Source organism: Medicago truncatula, chromosome 5 (assembly GCF_003473485.1).
Source record: "Medicago truncatula cultivar Jemalong A17 chromosome 5, MtrunA17r5.0-ANR, whole genome shotgun sequence".
NCBI classification, from domain to species: domain Eukaryota; kingdom Viridiplantae; phylum Streptophyta; class Magnoliopsida; order Fabales; family Fabaceae; genus Medicago; species Medicago truncatula.
This window is the reverse complement of record NC_053046.1, coordinates 416,932-435,995: the sequence shown is the minus strand read 5'-3', so window position 1 is coordinate 435,995 and position 19,064 is coordinate 416,932. Positions and strand designations below refer to the sequence as shown.

General features: G+C 35.5%; 1 protein-coding gene across 1 annotated transcript in view; it reads left to right on the top strand.

Annotated features, from left to right (window-relative positions):
- The first annotated feature begins 774 nt into the window (after positions 1–774).
- Positions 775–19,064, top strand: part of LOC11437911 (serine/threonine-protein kinase TOR) — a 33,445-nt gene continuing 15,155 nt past the window's right edge. The window contains exons 1-32 of the mRNA XM_003610596.4: positions 775–1,256; positions 1,378–1,716; positions 2,003–2,077; positions 2,578–2,750; positions 3,681–3,779; positions 6,354–6,513; positions 6,665–6,808; positions 6,977–7,146; positions 7,226–7,427; positions 7,552–7,746; positions 8,061–8,213; positions 8,748–8,869; positions 8,985–9,084; positions 9,168–9,254; positions 9,329–9,459; positions 9,756–9,858; positions 9,937–10,119; positions 10,200–10,292; positions 10,908–10,943; positions 11,142–11,240; positions 11,332–11,430; positions 11,531–11,693; positions 12,862–12,986; positions 13,122–13,174; positions 14,099–14,222; positions 14,312–14,494; positions 16,420–16,572; positions 16,659–16,811; positions 17,318–17,389; positions 17,566–17,700; positions 17,806–17,867; positions 17,936–18,033. Of these exons, the coding sequence (XP_003610644.2) occupies positions 1,131–1,256; positions 1,378–1,716; positions 2,003–2,077; positions 2,578–2,750; positions 3,681–3,779; positions 6,354–6,513; positions 6,665–6,808; positions 6,977–7,146; positions 7,226–7,427; positions 7,552–7,746; positions 8,061–8,213; positions 8,748–8,869; positions 8,985–9,084; positions 9,168–9,254; positions 9,329–9,459; positions 9,756–9,858; positions 9,937–10,119; positions 10,200–10,292; positions 10,908–10,943; positions 11,142–11,240; positions 11,332–11,430; positions 11,531–11,693; positions 12,862–12,986; positions 13,122–13,174; positions 14,099–14,222; positions 14,312–14,494; positions 16,420–16,572; positions 16,659–16,811; positions 17,318–17,389; positions 17,566–17,700; positions 17,806–17,867; positions 17,936–18,033 (4,210 nt within the window). The 5' untranslated portion in view covers positions 775–1,130. The remainder of the gene's footprint in view (positions 1,257–1,377; positions 1,717–2,002; positions 2,078–2,577; positions 2,751–3,680; positions 3,780–6,353; positions 6,514–6,664; positions 6,809–6,976; positions 7,147–7,225; positions 7,428–7,551; positions 7,747–8,060; positions 8,214–8,747; positions 8,870–8,984; positions 9,085–9,167; positions 9,255–9,328; positions 9,460–9,755; positions 9,859–9,936; positions 10,120–10,199; positions 10,293–10,907; positions 10,944–11,141; positions 11,241–11,331; positions 11,431–11,530; positions 11,694–12,861; positions 12,987–13,121; positions 13,175–14,098; positions 14,223–14,311; positions 14,495–16,419; positions 16,573–16,658; positions 16,812–17,317; positions 17,390–17,565; positions 17,701–17,805; positions 17,868–17,935; positions 18,034–19,064) is intronic.

Genomic DNA, 19,064 nt, shown 5'->3' with positions numbered 1-19,064 from the left:
TTTTAGTATAATTCGTATTATAGTTTCTTTAAAAAATTTGCCACACTAATATGAAATGTCTAGATCCGCCCCTCGCGATGTTGGTGGAAGGACACATAGTAGCAAGTCTGATTGTGTGGATATAAGGTGGGAAAAACGAACGACATGGTGATATAAGTGTAACATTGATGCATCATTCTTGTCACAACTCACAACAAAATTGCACAGGATTTGACATGTGTATGCGAGATGTGGAATACAAGGTTATGCTTGCCAAAACAACGTGGAACTCCCCTATTGTAACATGAATACAAATACAAGGGTAGCGTTAGACCTCATTCACACTTTCAACTTTATACATGATTTGCAACTAGAAAGAGATGACCATGCTCTTAATTTGAAAAAAGTGGTTGCTATTTTCACAAGGGTAGGAAAGATGTGAGAGTTTGGTGAGACATGTTGTACGAATGTAAGCGTCTTTTTGGTTTATATTTCGAAAACTCCCGTGTTTGATGTTTAATACATAGTCGATAAAAGAATGTGTTAGGTCATGCATACTTTTTGTGTTTTCATCGATGTACCAACATGTATTAATCATTTTATTACGAATAAATTTCAACAAAAAAATATTTAGTAAAAAAAGATTGAAAGACCTGGTCTATCATAAAAAAACTTAAATAACTAAAAATTTCTGTAATTTTTTTTTTTTAATACAATTAACTCACAAATCTATTTTGTCTATGATTTATTAACTCTTACAAGGAGCAGCCAAATCCTTGGACAAGTATCAGAATTTTCAATTTAAGTATTCTAATTTTAATTTTTACACTATGTTCGTGGATTGCAATAACAAAACCCAGCTAAAGATTTATCAATAGAGTTAGCAAGTAACGGAAAACATCAAAGGAAAGTCCGAGGATGACGACACAGTACGGGCCGTCGGGTTAAATTAACGCAATCGTCATCTATTGTGAAATCTACTCAGCAGCTTATTGGGAAAATCACTTTTCTACTCTCATTTCCCAGGCATGGCGTTACGCGATGCCTGAGCAGCTTTTTTCCATCGCATAATCACTTTTCTCTCTTCTTTCCGTCTCTTAATCAATTATTCATTGCATCACACTGGTTCACACTCATTCAATTAGGGTTTAATGGCAACCACGTCTCAGTCGCACTCTCACTCCCACTCCCACCGTTATATCGGTCCTCCCTCTGTCCTACCCGGTGATGCACTCAATCGTATTCTCGCCGATCTCTGCACTCGCGGAAACCCTAAGGTAACACCGCTACTCCTTTCCACTTAACTTCATTGCCGCAATTTGATTGAAAATAAGCTGATTATTTAATTTGATTGAACATAAGCTGATCATTTAATTGGAATTAATTTCACTTTTCTAGGAAGGAGCTTCTTTAGCTTTTAAGAAGCATCTAGAAGAAGAAGCACGTGACTTAAGTGGTGAAGCTTTTTCGCGATTTATGGATCAATTGTATGATAAGATATCGAGTCATTTGGAGAGTAGCGATGTTGCCGAGAATCTAGGAGCTCTTAGGGCAATTGACGAGTTAATTGATGTGGCGCTTGGTGAAAATGGTTCTAAGGTTTCTAGATTCTCAAGTTATATGCGGACTGTTTTTGAGGCGAAGCGTGATCCGGAGATTTTGGTTCATGCGAGTAGGGTTCTTGGTCATCTTGCTAGAGCTGGTGGAGCTATGACTGCTGATGAAGTTGAACGTCAGGTTACTTTACATTTTCTTTATCCTCATCGATGAAGTATGGACACACGGGACACAACATAGACACTGACCGTGCACGACACGGAGACTGGGCGACACTGATAATAATTTAAGAAAATGGCTTAATTCTATGTAATTACATTTGTCGGTGTCATGTAGGCGTCAGACACATTGACATGTGTCAGACACCGAAATGCCTTCGATCATAAGTGTCGGTGCTACAAAGATCATTAGAGGCTATTGCTCTTGGAGTTGATTGAGTGTGCTGACTTTTTCATTATCGTTTTAGGTTAAAATTGCATTGGATTGGCTTGAAGGGCCTAGAATTGAGTATCGGCGGTTTGCAGCTGTTTTAATCTTGAAAGTAAGTTTCATTATTAATTTTTATGTGAGAATTCGGAAGTTGGGATTCATTTTCTAGTCAGATAGTTATTTTTTAGTTTTCTTTTCTAGGTTTCATTTTTGGAATTTATTTTTTAAAATATTGAATAAACAGTCAATTGATCCCTAAACTATCACTCTCTCACCAATTTAGTCCCTAAACTATTAAAATCAACTAAGAGATCCCTAAACTATGGAAAATACATCAATTTAGTCCCTAAATTATCATGAAAGCAACTAATTATGTTAACTGAGGGACTAAATAGTTAGATGATAGAATAGTTTAGGGAACTTTTAGTTGATTTTAATAGTTCAAGGACTAAATTGTTAATAATTCTGGGATGTAATTGACTGTTTATTCTTAAAAATTTATTTCAGTGATGAACTATTCAGAGAATAGTGTTTTTTATGTTAACTTACAATTTTGGAATCTTCCTATTCCAAGAATATGAATGCATTATGTTTTTATTTTGGTCATTGCAGGAAATGGCAGAAAATGCTTCAACTGTTTTTAATGTCCATGTGCCGGAATTTGTCGATGCTATCTGGGTTCCTTTGAGAGATCCAGCATTGCCAGTTCGTGAGCGGGCTGTGGAGGCATTGCGTGCTTGCCTTAATGTTATTGAAAAGCGTGAGACACGCTGGCGTGTGCAATGGTTAGTTCTTATTTTTGTTAAGTGTAGCATATAAACTGGGCTAAACCTGAAGTTGAAAGTATTTGTTGACTATGTTGACTTCGGTGACAGTAATTGCACTTGGACTAAAGGACATAAAGAAAAAACTGTCTCAGAAAAAACTAGTTTAAACCACCCGAAGTTGATTTAGTAGTAGTAAAGACTGCTCCACGGCATGCCTACTGTTACTTTGCGTTTTAGCAAAGTAAACTAATGGATAGACTCGGAGCTTTGACCATAAGTTCAAGTTCTTGTTCAAACCGTGAATAGTTATGGAAGACATTTTATTATCATTTGTTTATACTTGATGCTGTTATGTTACAATTTTATTCAGATTATTATAGATTATATAACCCTAGCCCGATACCAGCTGCAGTATATGTATTATTGTCAGTGATTTGAAAAGGCGTCTCACGAAGTTCCTTACTATACTTAACACTGTTCTGGAGTAATAAATGGGACAAACTTTGTCACTAACTCATTTGGTTTCATTTTCCTCCACGGCAGCCATAAAAGTATGGGCTGGGCCTTTTAGGAATAGTAGTATCATAGAATAGCAATAATGCTGTTTAAAAAAAAAAGCTTAAGGTAAGTTATGCCTTCCTATTCTTTAATAAGTAGGTTGTATAATAGATTTGGTTTGTGAACAATGAAGGGTTATATCTTTAGTCGCCTGAATCCACATCGATGACGGGTGATGAAGTTAATGTTGACTAATAGAGCGGCGTTTTTTTCGAGGGTTTTCGGTGAAGTATTTATGTCATTGATAGTTTATTGCTTAGATTTCTGTTGACTTTTGGATGTATGGTTTCTGTTGACTTCCATCTTATAGCATACTTAGATTTCTTTGATAGTTTATTGCACAGTGCATCCCTATTAGAGAGTAAATCCTTCATTTGTATTTGATGGCAGGTATTATCGAATGTTTGAGGCTACACAAGATGGATTAGGTAAAAATGCTCCAGTGCACAGTATACATGGCTCGTTGCTCGCTGTTGGAGAGCTTTTGAGGTTAATAGTATTTTATCATTTGCATTGTTGATATGTAGATGTTTTATAAGTTAATCAAACTAGCATTCTTGACAAATTTTGTCCATTTTTAGCGAGCATTATATAAATATATATTCACAATGTCTGCAGGTTTGAAAGTAATTACCTGGTTTGTTTAAGCACCGTACTAGTCAACGTAGTTTGTTGGTAGCGCTCAGTCCTTTATGATGCGTGCTTTAGAAAAGCTATGTTTCTAGACGTGTAACCTAAAATGAATATGAAATATAATAGAAGTTGTTAATAATTTAATTATCAATCTTTGACTGCCGAGTTGGGCAAAAGATGGCAATAGCGGATTGTCAAAGTTGGAAATATTTAATTTTTGAATAATACCTTCCTCAAATATGTTTTTGTTCCTTGTACCACCTTACCTATCTTCTTTTGTTGAAATTTAAGAACCGCTTTGCATTTGATTATCATCGACCACCTATCATTCAGTTTCACCACTCTATTGGATTCAACATGTTTAGATTCTGTTTGGAAAAAGAAGCGGGTAAACTAATAGTAGATGAGTTTAGAGTGGACAAATAACAAGGTGATTGAATTTGAAACGTTAGGGTGAATTAGCAGTTGAACTGACTATTAAATATAAATGAGCTTAAAAGAAAATGTTTATATTTATAATATTTTTTGCATATTATTTACTTTGAAATTTTTACTGCTATTAATACTTAAAATTATTAATCATATTAAAAATTATAATATATTTTTTTAATTTACTCATTCGGATATATTTTTATCAAGTGAAATGGAGTTAGTATATGTAAAGATTTAGTATTTTTTGCTAATTCTGGGGGGTAGATAAAACATTTAATTAAAATAGTTAGGTAAAAACGAGTAAAATACTATTAGCTCAAATATCAAACAATGTATAAAGAAACCTTGAAAATTAGTGAAAAAAGGATAGGTGAGATAAGCTAGTTTACCAACTACTTCTATTTTAGTCAAACAAGCTTATAGGCCAGTGGATGAGATTTTCCAAACCTGGCCTTAGTCATCAGCAAAGTGTAATATGTTCTTGAGTGACACGCTTAATCATGGGGCATAATATTGTCAAAGTACATATTCAATTGAAATTAGCAAGTTCATGGCCATTGGGTTTCTGTTCTCGGCAAAATTCTACAAGGTGAAATTTGGTTTTTGGTAATCAGTTGATTTTTTTATCAACTCAATAAATAAATTATCATGATGTTAGTGTCAGATCTAATCAGTAATCTTCTCAATATTTTTGTAATTGAATTGTTTTGTACTAATTATGGCCATGAAGGAATACTAGTTGGGGGTGGAAAAGAGAGAATTTAATTGAAACAATTAAAGTAAAAACAAGAAAACTACTATTAGCTCAAATATTATTTCAAACAATGTATAAAGAAACCTAAAACACTAGCAAAAAAAGCTATAAGATAGGTGACATAAACTAGTTTATCAAATACCTCTATTTTAGTCAAATAAGCTTATACACTAGTGGATGAGATTTTCCAAACTTAGCTCTTGTCATGGGCTAAGTGTAATATGCTCTTGAGTGACATGCCTAATGGTGGGGCATAATACTGTCAACGTACATGTACAATTGAAATTAGCGAGTTCACGCCCATTGGGATTCTATTATCAACAAAATTCTACAAGGTGAAATTTTGTTTTTGGCAATGAGTTGTGTTTTTTTATTAACTCAGTAAATGTATTATCATGATGTTAGTGTCAGATTCTAAATATTAATCTTCTCATTATTGTTGTAATTGACTTGTTTGGTACTAATTATGGTTGTGGAGGAATTCTGGGGGTAGAGGGGTGTAGAGAAATAATTTAATTAAAAATTTAAAATGGTTAAGATAAAAATGAGAAATCACTATTAGCTCAAATATTATTTCAAACAATATATAAAGAAACCTTAAAAACCAGTGAAAAAAGCTACAAGATAGGTGAGGTAAGACGAGACATGATAGAATTAGAAATGACAACATTAGAGAGAGTTGGGGTAGCACCTATGGTAGAAAAGATGGCAGAAATTTGGCTTAGACCTGGTTTGGGCATGTAGAGAGAATACTTGTAGATTCTAGAGTAAGGCTAGGTCAGATTATGACAGAACTTTTAGGAAAGATTTAGAGATTAATGAGTTGGATCCAAATGTGGTTTATGATAGAACATTATGGCGTAATTTGATCCATGTAGCCGACCCCACTTGGTGGGATATGGCTTGAATGTTGTTGTTGTAGTCAAATCTGCTCTAAGCTAGTGGATGAGATTTTCCAAACTTAGTCTTAGTCACAGACAAAGTGTAATATGCTCCTGACACGCCTAATGGTGGGGCATAATATTGTCAATGTACACATACAATGGAAATTAAATAATAAGTTCATGGCCATTGGGATTCTGTTATCAGCAAAATTCTACGAGGCCAAATTTGGTTTATGGTAATCAGTTGATTTTTTTTATTAACTCTAAATCTATTGTCATGATGTCAGTGTCAGATATTAATTATTAATCTTCTTTTTATTTTTGTAATTGAATTGTTTGGTATTAATTATGGTTGTGAAGGAATACTGGTGAATTCATGATGTCAAGATACCGAGAAGTTGCCGAAATTGTTCTTAGATATCTAGAGCACCGGGATCGGCTTGTTCGCTTGAGCATTACTTCGTTGCTACCTCGAATTGCACATTTTCTGCGTGATCGTTTTGTAACCAACTATTTAACAGTACGTTAATTTGCCCTATTACTTAATTATGCTTTTTAAACTGGGAGGAGGAGAATGGAGAATTTTGAGTCATTTCAAAATTATACTTACTTTTTTTTGGTGGCGAAACATTTACTTACTTGAGTGCCTATTGAAATGAAATTCCTTGCAGATATGCATGAATCATATTCTTTCCGTCTTGAAAGTTCCTCAAGATCGTGATAGTGGGTTCATTGCTCTCGGAGAGATGGCTTTGGCACTGGATGGGGAACTTAGCCATTATTTGCCGACAATATCTACTCATTTACGCGAGGCAGTACGTTACATTATCTGTTATCAGATGCCAGACTTCTGCTGTATTTTATTTTATTTTATTCTTGCTGCATGTTTCATTTCTTATTTAGAGGAGTGCTTGTTTATTTTTTTGTTCATTAACACATGACAAGACAATCTTTTGACAGTTTAGGCATTTTTATAAATGTAGATTGCTCCGCGTAGGAGTAAACCCTCACTTGAGGCCTTGGCTTGTGTTGGAAATATTGCAAAAGCAATGGGGCCTACTACTGAACCTCATATTCGTGGACTTCTGGATGTTATGTTTTCTGCTGGTCTTTCGACTGTTCTTGTGGAAACTCTTGAGCAAATAAGCATGAGGTATGAGGGTTGCTTTGAACAGAGTCTTTCACCTTTCCAGTGAATAGGTTTAAAGTATTTTTTTATCTTTGTCATTCAGCATTCCATCTCTGATGCCAACCATTCAAGACCGGTTACTCGACAGCATATCTATGGTTCTCTCTAAATCACCTTATCTAGGGAGGCCTGCACAAAGCATCGGTAGAGGAACAAATATAATTGTCGTTCCACAAGTTTCAGAGCTTAGTGGTTCTGCTCTTATACAGCTTGCTTTGCAGACTCTTGCTCGCTTTAACTTTAAGGTTCTGTATACTCATTTTATGTATTAACTGCTGTCACATATGATAAGATCCTCACTTTTTTTTGGTATTCCTAAGTCATTTAATATTTGCGAGGTTGTGACACGATCTTACTGTGTTGATATAGGGCCATGATCTACTTGAGTTTGCCAGGGAATCAGTTGTTGTCTATTTGGATGATGAGGATAGATCTACACGAAAAGATGCAGCTCTATGTTGTTGCAAATTAATTGCTACTTCTTTCTCTGGTATTGCAAGTGCACATTTTGGTTCTAACAGGTTGTCTCGGTCCGGAGGGAAGCGCCATCGTCTTATTGAGGAGGTTTGGTGTTTACCAATATTTATTTTTGATAAGTTTTCCAATTTATTTGTGCTTGAAATTTTGATTCTCTGAAAAGTAAAAACCCCATGTTAAGAACCTTTTTGTAATCAGAGTCCTTATTTTCCATTGCTGGGCTTAGGGTTTAGGATTTAAAGTTATAGGTGACATCGTTTTCATACTTGTAGAGAGACTAGAGTGCTTTGTGGTATTGAGGAGTTTCTTGTTTTGTGTGAACTTCACTCTGTCAGTTCTTTTGAGGTGGATGCATCGTGGTCAACATGTTATAATGCTTTATGGTATTTGATTTTTTGCAGCTTGTGGAGAAGCTTCTCATTTCTGCTGTTGCAGATGCTGATGTTACCGTACGCCACTCTATCTTCACTTCTGTTCATGGAGACAGAGGGTTTGATGAGTATTTGGCACAGGCTGACAATTTGAGTGCAGTATTTGCCGCTTTAAATGATGAGGTAGAATTAGACTGGATACCTTGTTTGGTTAGATGTCATGCTACATCGCTTTCAGATGTTGATTTGCTATTGTTTGATCTTCCTTAGGCTCAATTGATCAGTTTTTAACTTTTTATCTAAAGGTGCAGAATGTTAAAATATTTTTGCAAGGGTGGTAGGTAGCCAGGTGTTTTGTAAATTACAATTATGTCTTGTACTTAATAAATGTCACATGAATATACTTGATGTGGGCCCACTGCTTTTAGGGGTCTTTTTGTCGGGTTTGTTTAGCACTGTATGGTGTAGGATGGTGGAATTTATATTCTCCATTTATTAAATTAATTCCGAAGCGCCTGGCTCTTTGACAAAATTGTGTTATGCATTCATTAGAAAAACAGTACACAAATTGGAGATCCTATTGCCTTTCTGTGACAAAGTCGTGGTTATAGTATATCATCATATGCTTCTGTAGAGTAGGAAATTATTTTCCTGCGGTTTGTGCTTGGAGTGTCATTTTATTAGATCTTGTTGATATCATAGTGTCTCGTTCTGCAGGATTTTGATGTTCGGGAGTACACAATTTCTGTGGCTGGAAGGTTGTCAGAGAAAAATCCTGCATATGTTCTTCCAGCTCTTCGTCGTTATCTCATACAGTTGTTGACATACTTGGGCCAAAGGTAACTTTGAAGTTTTAATTTATGGAAAGTTTCATCATCACCGCACCGGTGCAATGGAGAACAAAAATAACTTATCTATTCCATGCCCATTTTAATTCTCTTGCTGTGTCAGCAGTGCTGATAGCAAATGCAAGGAGGAAAGTGCAAAGTTAATTGGCTGTTTGATAAGGAATTGTGAACGACTAATACTTCCATACATTGCTCCAATTCATAAGGTTTTATCTTGGTTTGTTATTAAAGATAAATATTCGTTTTATTTTATTTGGTATCTTGTTAATGATTTTTCAAATTCTATCAGGCACTCGTGGCCAGACTTGTTGATGTTAATGCCAATATTGGAATTATAAGTGGAGTCCTTGTAACTGTGGGGGATCTTGCCAGGGTGGTTAGTAAATTTTCCTTCTTTGTCCTGTTTATATTTATTGGTAATTAACTGATTTGGGTTGTGGTTCTGTTTAGGGAGGTTTTGCAATGAGGCAATACATTCCTGAACTTATGCCTTTAATTGTTGAAGCTTTATTGGATGGAGCAGCTGTCTCCAAACGTGAAATAGCAGTTGCTACCCTTGGTCAAGTTGTACAGAGCACTGGGTATGCATATGTTTGTGATGTTCATATCTTTTTGGGATATTTTTTGACAAAATTTTAAAACTAATAAAAAACTGGTGCATCCATTTGCAATTTTTAACATTCTATTTTCACAGTTTAAATTGCATGCTTAATTTTGTTTTTTATTTTGTTTTTCTAAACTCTGATATCGTATGAAGAATAAAATGAAGTTTGAATCAGCTATCAAGTTATATGCTCACTTTTCTCTATTAATGCTGTTCAATTTTTTTTTTTTTTGAAAGATAATGTAGTTCAAATTTGTCTTACTATTTTGGCAGGTATGTTATTACTCCATATAACGAGTATCCACAACTACTTGGGTTACTCTTAAAATTACTGAATGGTGAGCTAGTGTGGTCTACCAGGCGTGAAGTATTGAAGGTGATAATGATAATTAAGTAAAGTAATCTTCTGACATGGGTACAAATGTGGTAGTTAAATTTGAATGGGTTTCTGCAGGTTCTTGGCATAATGGGTGCTTTGGATCCTCATTTGCATAAACGAAATCAAAAAGCACTGCCAGGGCCTCATGGAGAAGTTACAGGCCCTGCTTGTGATTCAAGCCAACAGATTCAGTCTATTGATGAATTTCCCAAAGACTTGTGGCCTTCTTTTGCTTCATCAGATGACCATTATTCCACGGTAGCATATTACTATTCCATGTTAATATTTTGAACTTTCTTGTAGTGATTGATACTTATAATATTTATTTTTCATTTAAGGTTGCGATTAATTCTCTCATGCGTATTTTAAGGGATCCGTCACTTGCTAGTTACCACTTAAAGGTCGTTGGGTCTCTGATGTTCATATTCAAGGTATGCAAGCATGAAAAAGACATCGTCTTTTTTGTTTTCTTTCTTCTTTCTTCCATCTTGTTTGGGCCTGGAAGGATTTAAATCCTTCTGATTTGTTCTCTTCTCTAACAGGGAAAATAAGACATAGCAGTCGACTTTGTTCTGTTTAGTTTATTTTTCTCCCAGCTCATATGTTATTGTAACTCAAACTTTTAAAGAACCAGCGGCACACTCGAAATTTTGGGAGGACATGAGGTTGAGCCTTCTTTGGAAGAAACTTGAAATAGAAATTAGAAACTGTTGTTCCACATCGATTATAGAAACTTGGGTTATGTTCACCTTACAAGTCGACTTTTTGTGGTTGAGATTTGTAAGGTTGCAACATAGCTTTAATTTAGGAAAGTAGCAAGCAAATAGGGATTAATCTAAATTATGCAAATGCTTTTGTACATCAAAGATGATGTGTAGAAATAATATTAAAATCAATATTGTTAGTTTGATTTCCTTATCCTGATCCAATTTTCAAAACTAATGAACAATTAAGTGTTCTTTTTTATTATTGAATCTATCGATTTATAATCCATATATTATGGATTGTCACTGCTAATATGATTGAAATTTTGTTTGTGAGGTCAGTCAATGGGACTAGGCTGCGTTCCATACTTGCCAAAGGTTAGTCCTTTAACTTACATTCGTGAAGGATCTTACTTGCATCTTTTAGTCTATGTTGTTTTTATTTGGTATCTCTCTTAAGTGCCTAAAAACTTGTTTATGGCATTTGAGTTCATGTTCTGAACTTGGGAGTACTTTGGGTGGTGGATATTGTTTTTGTTGATTGCACCATGGCTTTTGCCCTTTTCTTTCTGGTAGGTTTTGCCTGATCTCTTTCACACTGTTCGTACATGTGAAGATAGTTTGAAGGATTTCATTACATGGAAGCTTGGGACTCTGGTGTCAATTGTGCGCCAGGTAGATTTTGAAATCTTCAAAATGCATCCAATATTTTGTACGATTACTGTTTTTTTTCTTCCTCTGGCCTAATTACGATGTTATTGAGCAGCACATTCGAAAATATTTGCAAGATTTGCTCTCTTTAGTATCCGAATTTTGGTCCGCATTCTCTCTTCCAGCCCCAGCTCGTCCTGCCCTTGGCTATCCGGTTAGTGTTGCAGCTTCCCTAATTTTGGTATATTAAACCAAGAGCTTTGTTCTTGTGGTTTAAGATTATTATTTGTTTTTTTCCCCTTCAAATGTTACAGGTACTTCACCTGGTAGAACAACTTTGCTTGGCTCTTAACGATGAATTTAGGACATATCTTCCAGTTATTCTGCCGAGATGCGTACAGATAATCAGTGATGCAGAACGGTGCAATGACTACACTTATGTTCTTGATATTCTCCACACTCTAGAAGTTTTTGGTGGTTTGTTCTCTTTCCTGTAGCATATTGTGCGTGTTTTTATTCAAGTGCTATAAATCAAACTACTACTTCAACTTTTGATCATGTGCAACTTACCCTTGTATATCCAATTCAATCAACTTCTTAAACTTAGATTTTTTAAATCAGACATTGTTACTATTCTGTTTAAATTGCTAATCGAATGGTGCATGTGACCCACAAATGTTTAAAATATATATAAACCTGAAATTCAAAAGAAAGAAAAGGGTCACCACTCATGCTACATAAGGTTTTATATTTATACTTTCATGGGGGTGACATCACTTTTACTTTACTAGTACAAGATGAAATTATAGCTTAAGTGGTTGTGATGCCTAGAAATCAGTGTTGTCAAACAACGGCAGCTATTCCAGTTTCAGCTAGCTGATGTAGCGGCAATGGCGAGAAAAAAGAAAGAATTTTAGGGTCTTCTTTTAAAAGAATAAAGAAGAGATTAATTTCTTCTTAGAATTTGAGTTGGACCTTACTCAACCTTACAAAATCGGCTTGTAAAGTGAGGACTGCCTCCACTTATAAGCACATCGTAAGGCCTTATCTCATCCAATGTGGGACTATGAACACTCCCCTCACGCTTGGGATTGGACTTCTGGAACATGACCCTAATGGCCCGATAGCGATTACCTGATAGCATGTGGCCCAATGGATCTTAGATAGGCTCTGATACCATCTTGACATTGACATCGTAAAACTTTTTTACACATGCATTCTATCAAATCACACTATAGTGCCACTTTCTTGGGTTAGATCCTACAATATCTCAATATCTACATCATGTGATTTGGTTGGATGCACACATACAATTATTTTATACTGTCGGTGTATACAAATTAAATTCAATAACAACTATGCGTGTGTGCCGAACATGACCTATTTTCATAATAGAAAAACCGACGTGTCAGCGAGTACTTTCAATATATAAGCTATGCTCTTTTTTATTTCTTTGCAACTGTATCTTTTTTTGTTTGTTTGTATATAACTGACTTATTTTAACTGTTATGTGGCTTCTGTTGTTTGCCAACAACACTATCTGCTCTTTGACATGACAGATTTTGGGTGTTCTATTTGTTGCCTTCTGCTATTTGATAACACTGCTAGAAATGGAAAACTGACAATATTCTTCCTGGTTATGCAGGGACTTTGGATGAGCATATGCATCTACTTCTTCCTGCTCTTATTCGTTTGTTTAAAGTGGATACCTCAGTTGACATAAGACGTGCTGCAATTAAAACTTTGACACGATTGATACCTCGTGTGCAGGTTGGTTACTGAGCTTGCTTCTATTCACAATTTTTTTATAAATTGGATTAGTTTATGCTTATTAACATGATATTTTTGCTTTTCATGTTTGATAATTATTGTTCTAGCTGATATTCTTTTCCCTTTTGCCATCAGGTCACTGGTCACATATCCTCTCTTGTTCATCAGTTGAAGTTAGTTTTGGATGGGTGAGTCTGCAAATTCTAAAATTTCAAAATATATTGTCGAACACATGGTCTTTTCACCCTTCAGTTCTTTTGACTCGATGTTTAAACTTTAAGGCTAATATTAGTTAATCTTTGTTTCTAAATGTGAGCGATGATTATGATTATTGAGAGATTTATGTCAAAGTAAATTGTGAAGCAGAGGTATGCAGATCCATGAAGTCTGTATATAGAAGATCATTCTGAATTATTGGTGGAACTATCTTATGCTGCAGCTTCTCTGTGCCTTGTTCAATCGTAGTATTTAATCAAGTGGTGGGTTATGCTTAAAGGAGTTGCTAAAACTTCTTGATAGCTTGTTCTCCAATGCAGAGAAAATGATGCATTTTGGGGAGATAATATTTAAAAGTAATTTTAATTTAAAAGCAATAATAAATCAGAACTGAGGGTATGCAATTGAGGATTTAGGGATTAATCATCAATAATTTGGGAATTTGGGCTTTTTCCTCAGGGATATCTTATCCCTAGCTGAATATGGTTTTATCTCGTATTGTACATTAGTTTTCCTTGAGTTTTAAGTTTGTGTTGGTTGTCTTCATAGATTTTGAAGTCTGTTGAGTAACCGATAAAATCCATGTTATCTATCTTAAGGATGTTAGCTGCTTGTAATGCCGGATGCTCGATTTATTTTTTGAGACTGTTTCTTGCTTCTTTGTTCCTGTTCTATTTCACATTCTTATAATTGTCTTCCTTGGATTTTGAAATTTTTGTCGTCCCTATTTGTGCAATTGATATGTGCCATTAAACCAGCGGCGTTGATACTATTTTTAGAATTCCTAATGTCATTCAAGTTTCTTATCTGTCTCCTTCAATTCTTGTAATTATCGTCTATTACATTCTTTGGTACCTGACTTGGTGATGTCTATCAATTGTACTTCTAATTTACAGGAAAAATGATGATCTCCGAAAGGATGCTGTTGATGCACTTTGTTGTTTGGCTCATGCCCTTGGCGAGGATTTCAAGATTTTTATACCATCAATACACAAACTTCTTCGGAAATATCACTTGCGGGTATTTTTTTCCTCTCATTTTTTCATACTTTCCCCCTTAATGTCTTGTTTCTTCGTCTTAAATGTTCTAAAAGTGATATATTTCAACAGCACAAGGAATTTGAGGAAATTGAAGGGCGTCTACAGAGACGTGAGCCGCTAATTCTTGGGACGACAGCTACTCAAAGACTGAACCAACGACTTCCTGTTGAGGTTATTAGTGATCCACTACATGATGTGGAGAAAGATCCTTATGAAGCTGGATATGATGCTCACAAACTCAAAGGCCATCAGGTATGCTCTTGTCACGAGTTGCGAAGATTTTATCCTTCTATTATTGCCTTTGGGCATTCAGGAGTATATCCACTGAGCTTACTTCCATTGGCTTTAAAATGGAAATTTAAACTGATATAAGAAAGTTGGTTGTTGAAATCTAACCCTTTATTGAAGTTATAGGGTTTCCAGATAGGGAGGGAAAAGAAAGAATAGATATTTTGAATTATCATCATGGTTTTTATTACGATGTTCCAAAAAACTAAGCTCTGAACAATATTTATTCTTAAACTAGACTTCTAATCCTAATTGAATTAAGAAGCTGACCGCGGCAGTAACTTAATTAATTACAGAGGGGTAATCAATGATACCTTCTGTGGTTCTTGTGGTGTGAGAAACTCTGCACCCTGTCTGCAAGTAATAAAGAGGAGTATATTTAAGACTCCAAAATGTTGATCCCACATGGATTGAATGTGAGTACTAGTTTAGATGTAGAGTATAATTGCACTTCCCTTGCTTGGGAATGCAGACTTTGCACGAGCATGGACACTATTCTATGACATTTGCTGAAATGGTTTTGTTTCTGTTTTGGGTTATTCGAGCCCAAGACCATGCTCGGTGGTGGTCCATGTCACTGCACTACTTTGAATGCTCGCCGCTGTTTTCTTGAAATTCTCCAAGTCCACCTTAATTTCTCATTCCTATTTCTCTCCCAAATTATAATATTTTCCATCTTTCTGTCACTGGTGGTTCAGAGCCTCAGTTTTAGGCGCACTAATCAGGGGATGGGTGACATGAACCTCTGTTTTGGGTTGCATCACTTTAGCAGAGTTACTTGGAGTTGAAGTTTACCAGGCAGCTAACCCCTGTAGAGTTTTAAAAAACCGTAAATATTGAAACTCATGTGCTGGGCTAAAAATAGTAAGGGAAGTAAAACGTTAAAGAATAATACTTTTACTAACTTTTAAGAAACATTCAACTGTGAAGGGAAAAATAAACCAACATAGAATCATGTGCTAAATAGAATACTATGGCGTCATTTGATCCATGTAGCCGACCCCACTTAGTGGGATAAGGCTTGGTTGTTGTTGTTGCATAGAATCATGTGCTAGGCTGGTCCCACTTCAATGGATAAACACAAACTATGTTGCATAGGCACGGGTACGGTACCTGGTACGATACAGGTACTGGTACGAGAATACGGCAATTTTAGAAAAAGTAAGGTACGGGTACGTCAATAAAATCATAAGTTTTGTTATAGAATATAACATGAAAGAATTAAATTCTTCAATTCACAACAAAAAAATCACATCAGAAGTTTAAAAAGTCCAAATTTAGAGTCGGTTACAACAACAAAGAAACTCAAACGCACAAATAATAGTATATTGTTATTAATGTATAAGAGAAAGCCACAAATTTCACTCACAATACAATAATGAGCAAAAATGGAGTACCACGAGTACCGTACGCGTACCCAGTACCGGTACTTCACCGTTTTACAAGTACCCATGCTTCAGAGGACACAAATATTTTTTAAAAAAATCTCAAGGAGGATCGGCAAAAAATCATTTGCGGAATGTAGTTTTAATTTGCACTGCTGTCTTAATGAAGGTTTGCACATTAGATGATACCTTCAAAACTAGTCTGGATTTCGGAGTGTTGGTAAATGTGATCCGTAAATAAGATATACAGAAAGTTAATTGCTAACATGTGCCCTTAAAACACTAGTTAAGGAAACAGATATATAAACATTGTATTTGAAATTGTGTATTCAATTCTGTGAAAGTTAAATAGTGTTTTGTTCGAAACAAAAGTTTCTATTTTTTTATTCCTTAACAAGTCCCTCAGGGGCACATGTTAGCAAGACCTATAAGTAATGTGGCTTAGAAGCTCGGATATTTTTTTTTTATTTTTTTTTTATTGATGTCCTGAAAACTTTCATACAGGTTAATGATAGTCGATTACGATCTGCTGGTGAGGCTTCTCAGCGAAGTACAAGGGAAGATTGGGCAGAATGGATGAGGCATTTTAGCATTCAACTTTTAAAGGAATCTCCTTCTCCAGCCTTACGAACCTGTGCTAGGCTTGCACAGTTGCAGGTTGCATCGGATATTTGTATTATTCATTGTAGCATGGGCGTTGTTTTGTTTTCCTATCTGATTTTCATTTACACTTGGTTTTACAGCCTTTTATTGGGAGAGAATTGTTTGCAGCTGGATTTGTCAGCTGTTGGGCACAGCTCAACGAGGCTACTCAGAGACATATGGTTCGGAATCTAGAGATGGCATTTTCATCTCCACATATTCCTCCGGAAATTTTGGCAACTCTACTCAATTTGGTACATATTCTCATCTTTGTCATTATATTGAAACTTAAATGTGAGTGTTCTATTTCTTTTTTCTCCTTAAAGAATAATGATTGGGCATATCTTTTTGAAAATTACCGAAGGTGAGAGTTTACTTCAGGATATGTAACATTACTGCATTTGTATGTTACTGTTCACAACTATTTGATGGTTTTGATATGAAAACTTGAAAAGTATATTCACACATTGGTCAATTTTGGTTGTTGCTAATATACTCTGATATGCATGGTAATACTATCTATAGTAGGCTGATAGGGCTCAACTAGGAATCAAGTAAAGAAAGACACAAATTAATTTAAATATTTTTATTAAGAATTTCCCTCAATATCGATGTGCCCTGGAGGAAGAATGATACATGTAGTCGTTTGAGAGTCCCCTGAAGTTATTTATATTGATTTTGAAGATGCATGGAGAGACTAGACAACAATTTTCTACTTTCGGAATTTACACTCACCTGCTTTTGTTACTTGTATCTTTAGGCTGAGTTCATGGAACATGATGAGAAACCTCTTCCTATTGACATTCGTCTTCTTGGTGCACTTGCAGAAAAGGTCCGTCCCTTTTTATTTATTGTCTTTGGGTATGTTTGTGTTTGCGTGAATGTGATGCATGCATCTCCTTCAACACATGTTTTTCTTTTGAACTTTTTAACCCTGTTATGCTGGATATTTTCTTGACTTTCCTTATCTTTTTCATGTGATATTACTCTTTTATGTACGACCTACAGTGTCGTGCATTTGCAAAAGCCTTGCACTATAAAGAAATGGAATTTGAAGGAGCTCGGTTTACCAAGATGGATGCTAACCCAGTTTCTGTAGTTGAAGCTCTTATTCATATAAACAACCAATTGCACCAACACGAGGTTTATTTTAAAAATTGATTTCTTTTCGAGCCTACCAGTTGGCTGCTACTATCGTATTTTTGACTTTGCTGACTCTGCATTACAATCAAACATTTACTTTTATAGGCTGCAGTTGGAGTATTGACCTATGCTCAACAGAATCTAGAATTTCAACTCAAGGAGTCATGGTAATGTTTGATCTTTATCTCTGGAATGCTATTGAGATTATCAGTTACTTATAGTATATATACATTAGGTATGAGAAACTGCAGCGATGGGATGATGCTCTCAAGGCATATACTGCAAAGGCGTCTCAAGTAACAAGTGCACAACTTGTGTTGGAAACCACTTTAGGTCTGTAATCATGACTTCACATTCATTCTAACTTTCTTATTTTTAGTTATTTCGATGTGCTTCAACCTGGGTCAATTTTGGCATGTATGGTATCCGATAATCTATGGGTATGGGGATACTGCAATCTCTGAGAATTGAGGTGATATTTATTGCACGGTATGCATTTTGATCTTGAAGTGTGGACAATGCATAGGCAGATTGGGTAGTTAATTAGTCAGTCCTTTAGGTAGATTGCTAGGAGAATTAAGATGTTTCCTACAAATATGGGGATGTGCAGACCCTTGAAGTTCTGCAATTCATTCTGTAATTTGGGAATTCTTCCCTAGTTATTTCCATCAAAGATACTAAACTCTATCAAACTGTAGGCGACTTAGTAGTAGAGTCTTTCATACCATGTCTTGAACTAACCATTCAAAAATTGACTAGTATCTCTCATACTTTTCCTTACCGTGCGAGACGCTTCCAGACATGCGACTACAAATAGTTGCTCAGAAGAATACACATGAGAGATGTGCTGCTTGAGAATGTGTGATGGGGCCTTTTAGGCTGGTATTTGGGTAGATCGGCTTGTCGTTAGTTTATTGGTGCGGGTGGGTGCTAGAAATGTCACTGGAAAACAAAGTGGCTGCCAGAAAAACAAGTGAAAATGGTTTCGGAAAGTGGTCACACCACTGAAGGAGCAAATCAGATTTGAAACACAGTTTTACGAAAAGTTTTCTTACCGGACAGTGGGTCCACTGAATAAACTCGGTTTTAGGGTTGCCTCTCTTTAGGCTCTATATTCCATGTTGAATGAGGGAAAAAAGAGGCATTATATGGTGTGAATCTGTCTTTAAACTACACCATGGAGACTCTATTATGTTGGCTCTGAGGAATCAATACAGAATCACAGCCCTAACGATATAATAACTATGATATCATGTCTATCCTAAATATGAAATATTCATGTTAACGTAATATATTAATTACATAATTATCAAAACCCTATAAAATATCTCTCTTTGCTGTTTCCTAAAAAAATTGAATGTAGA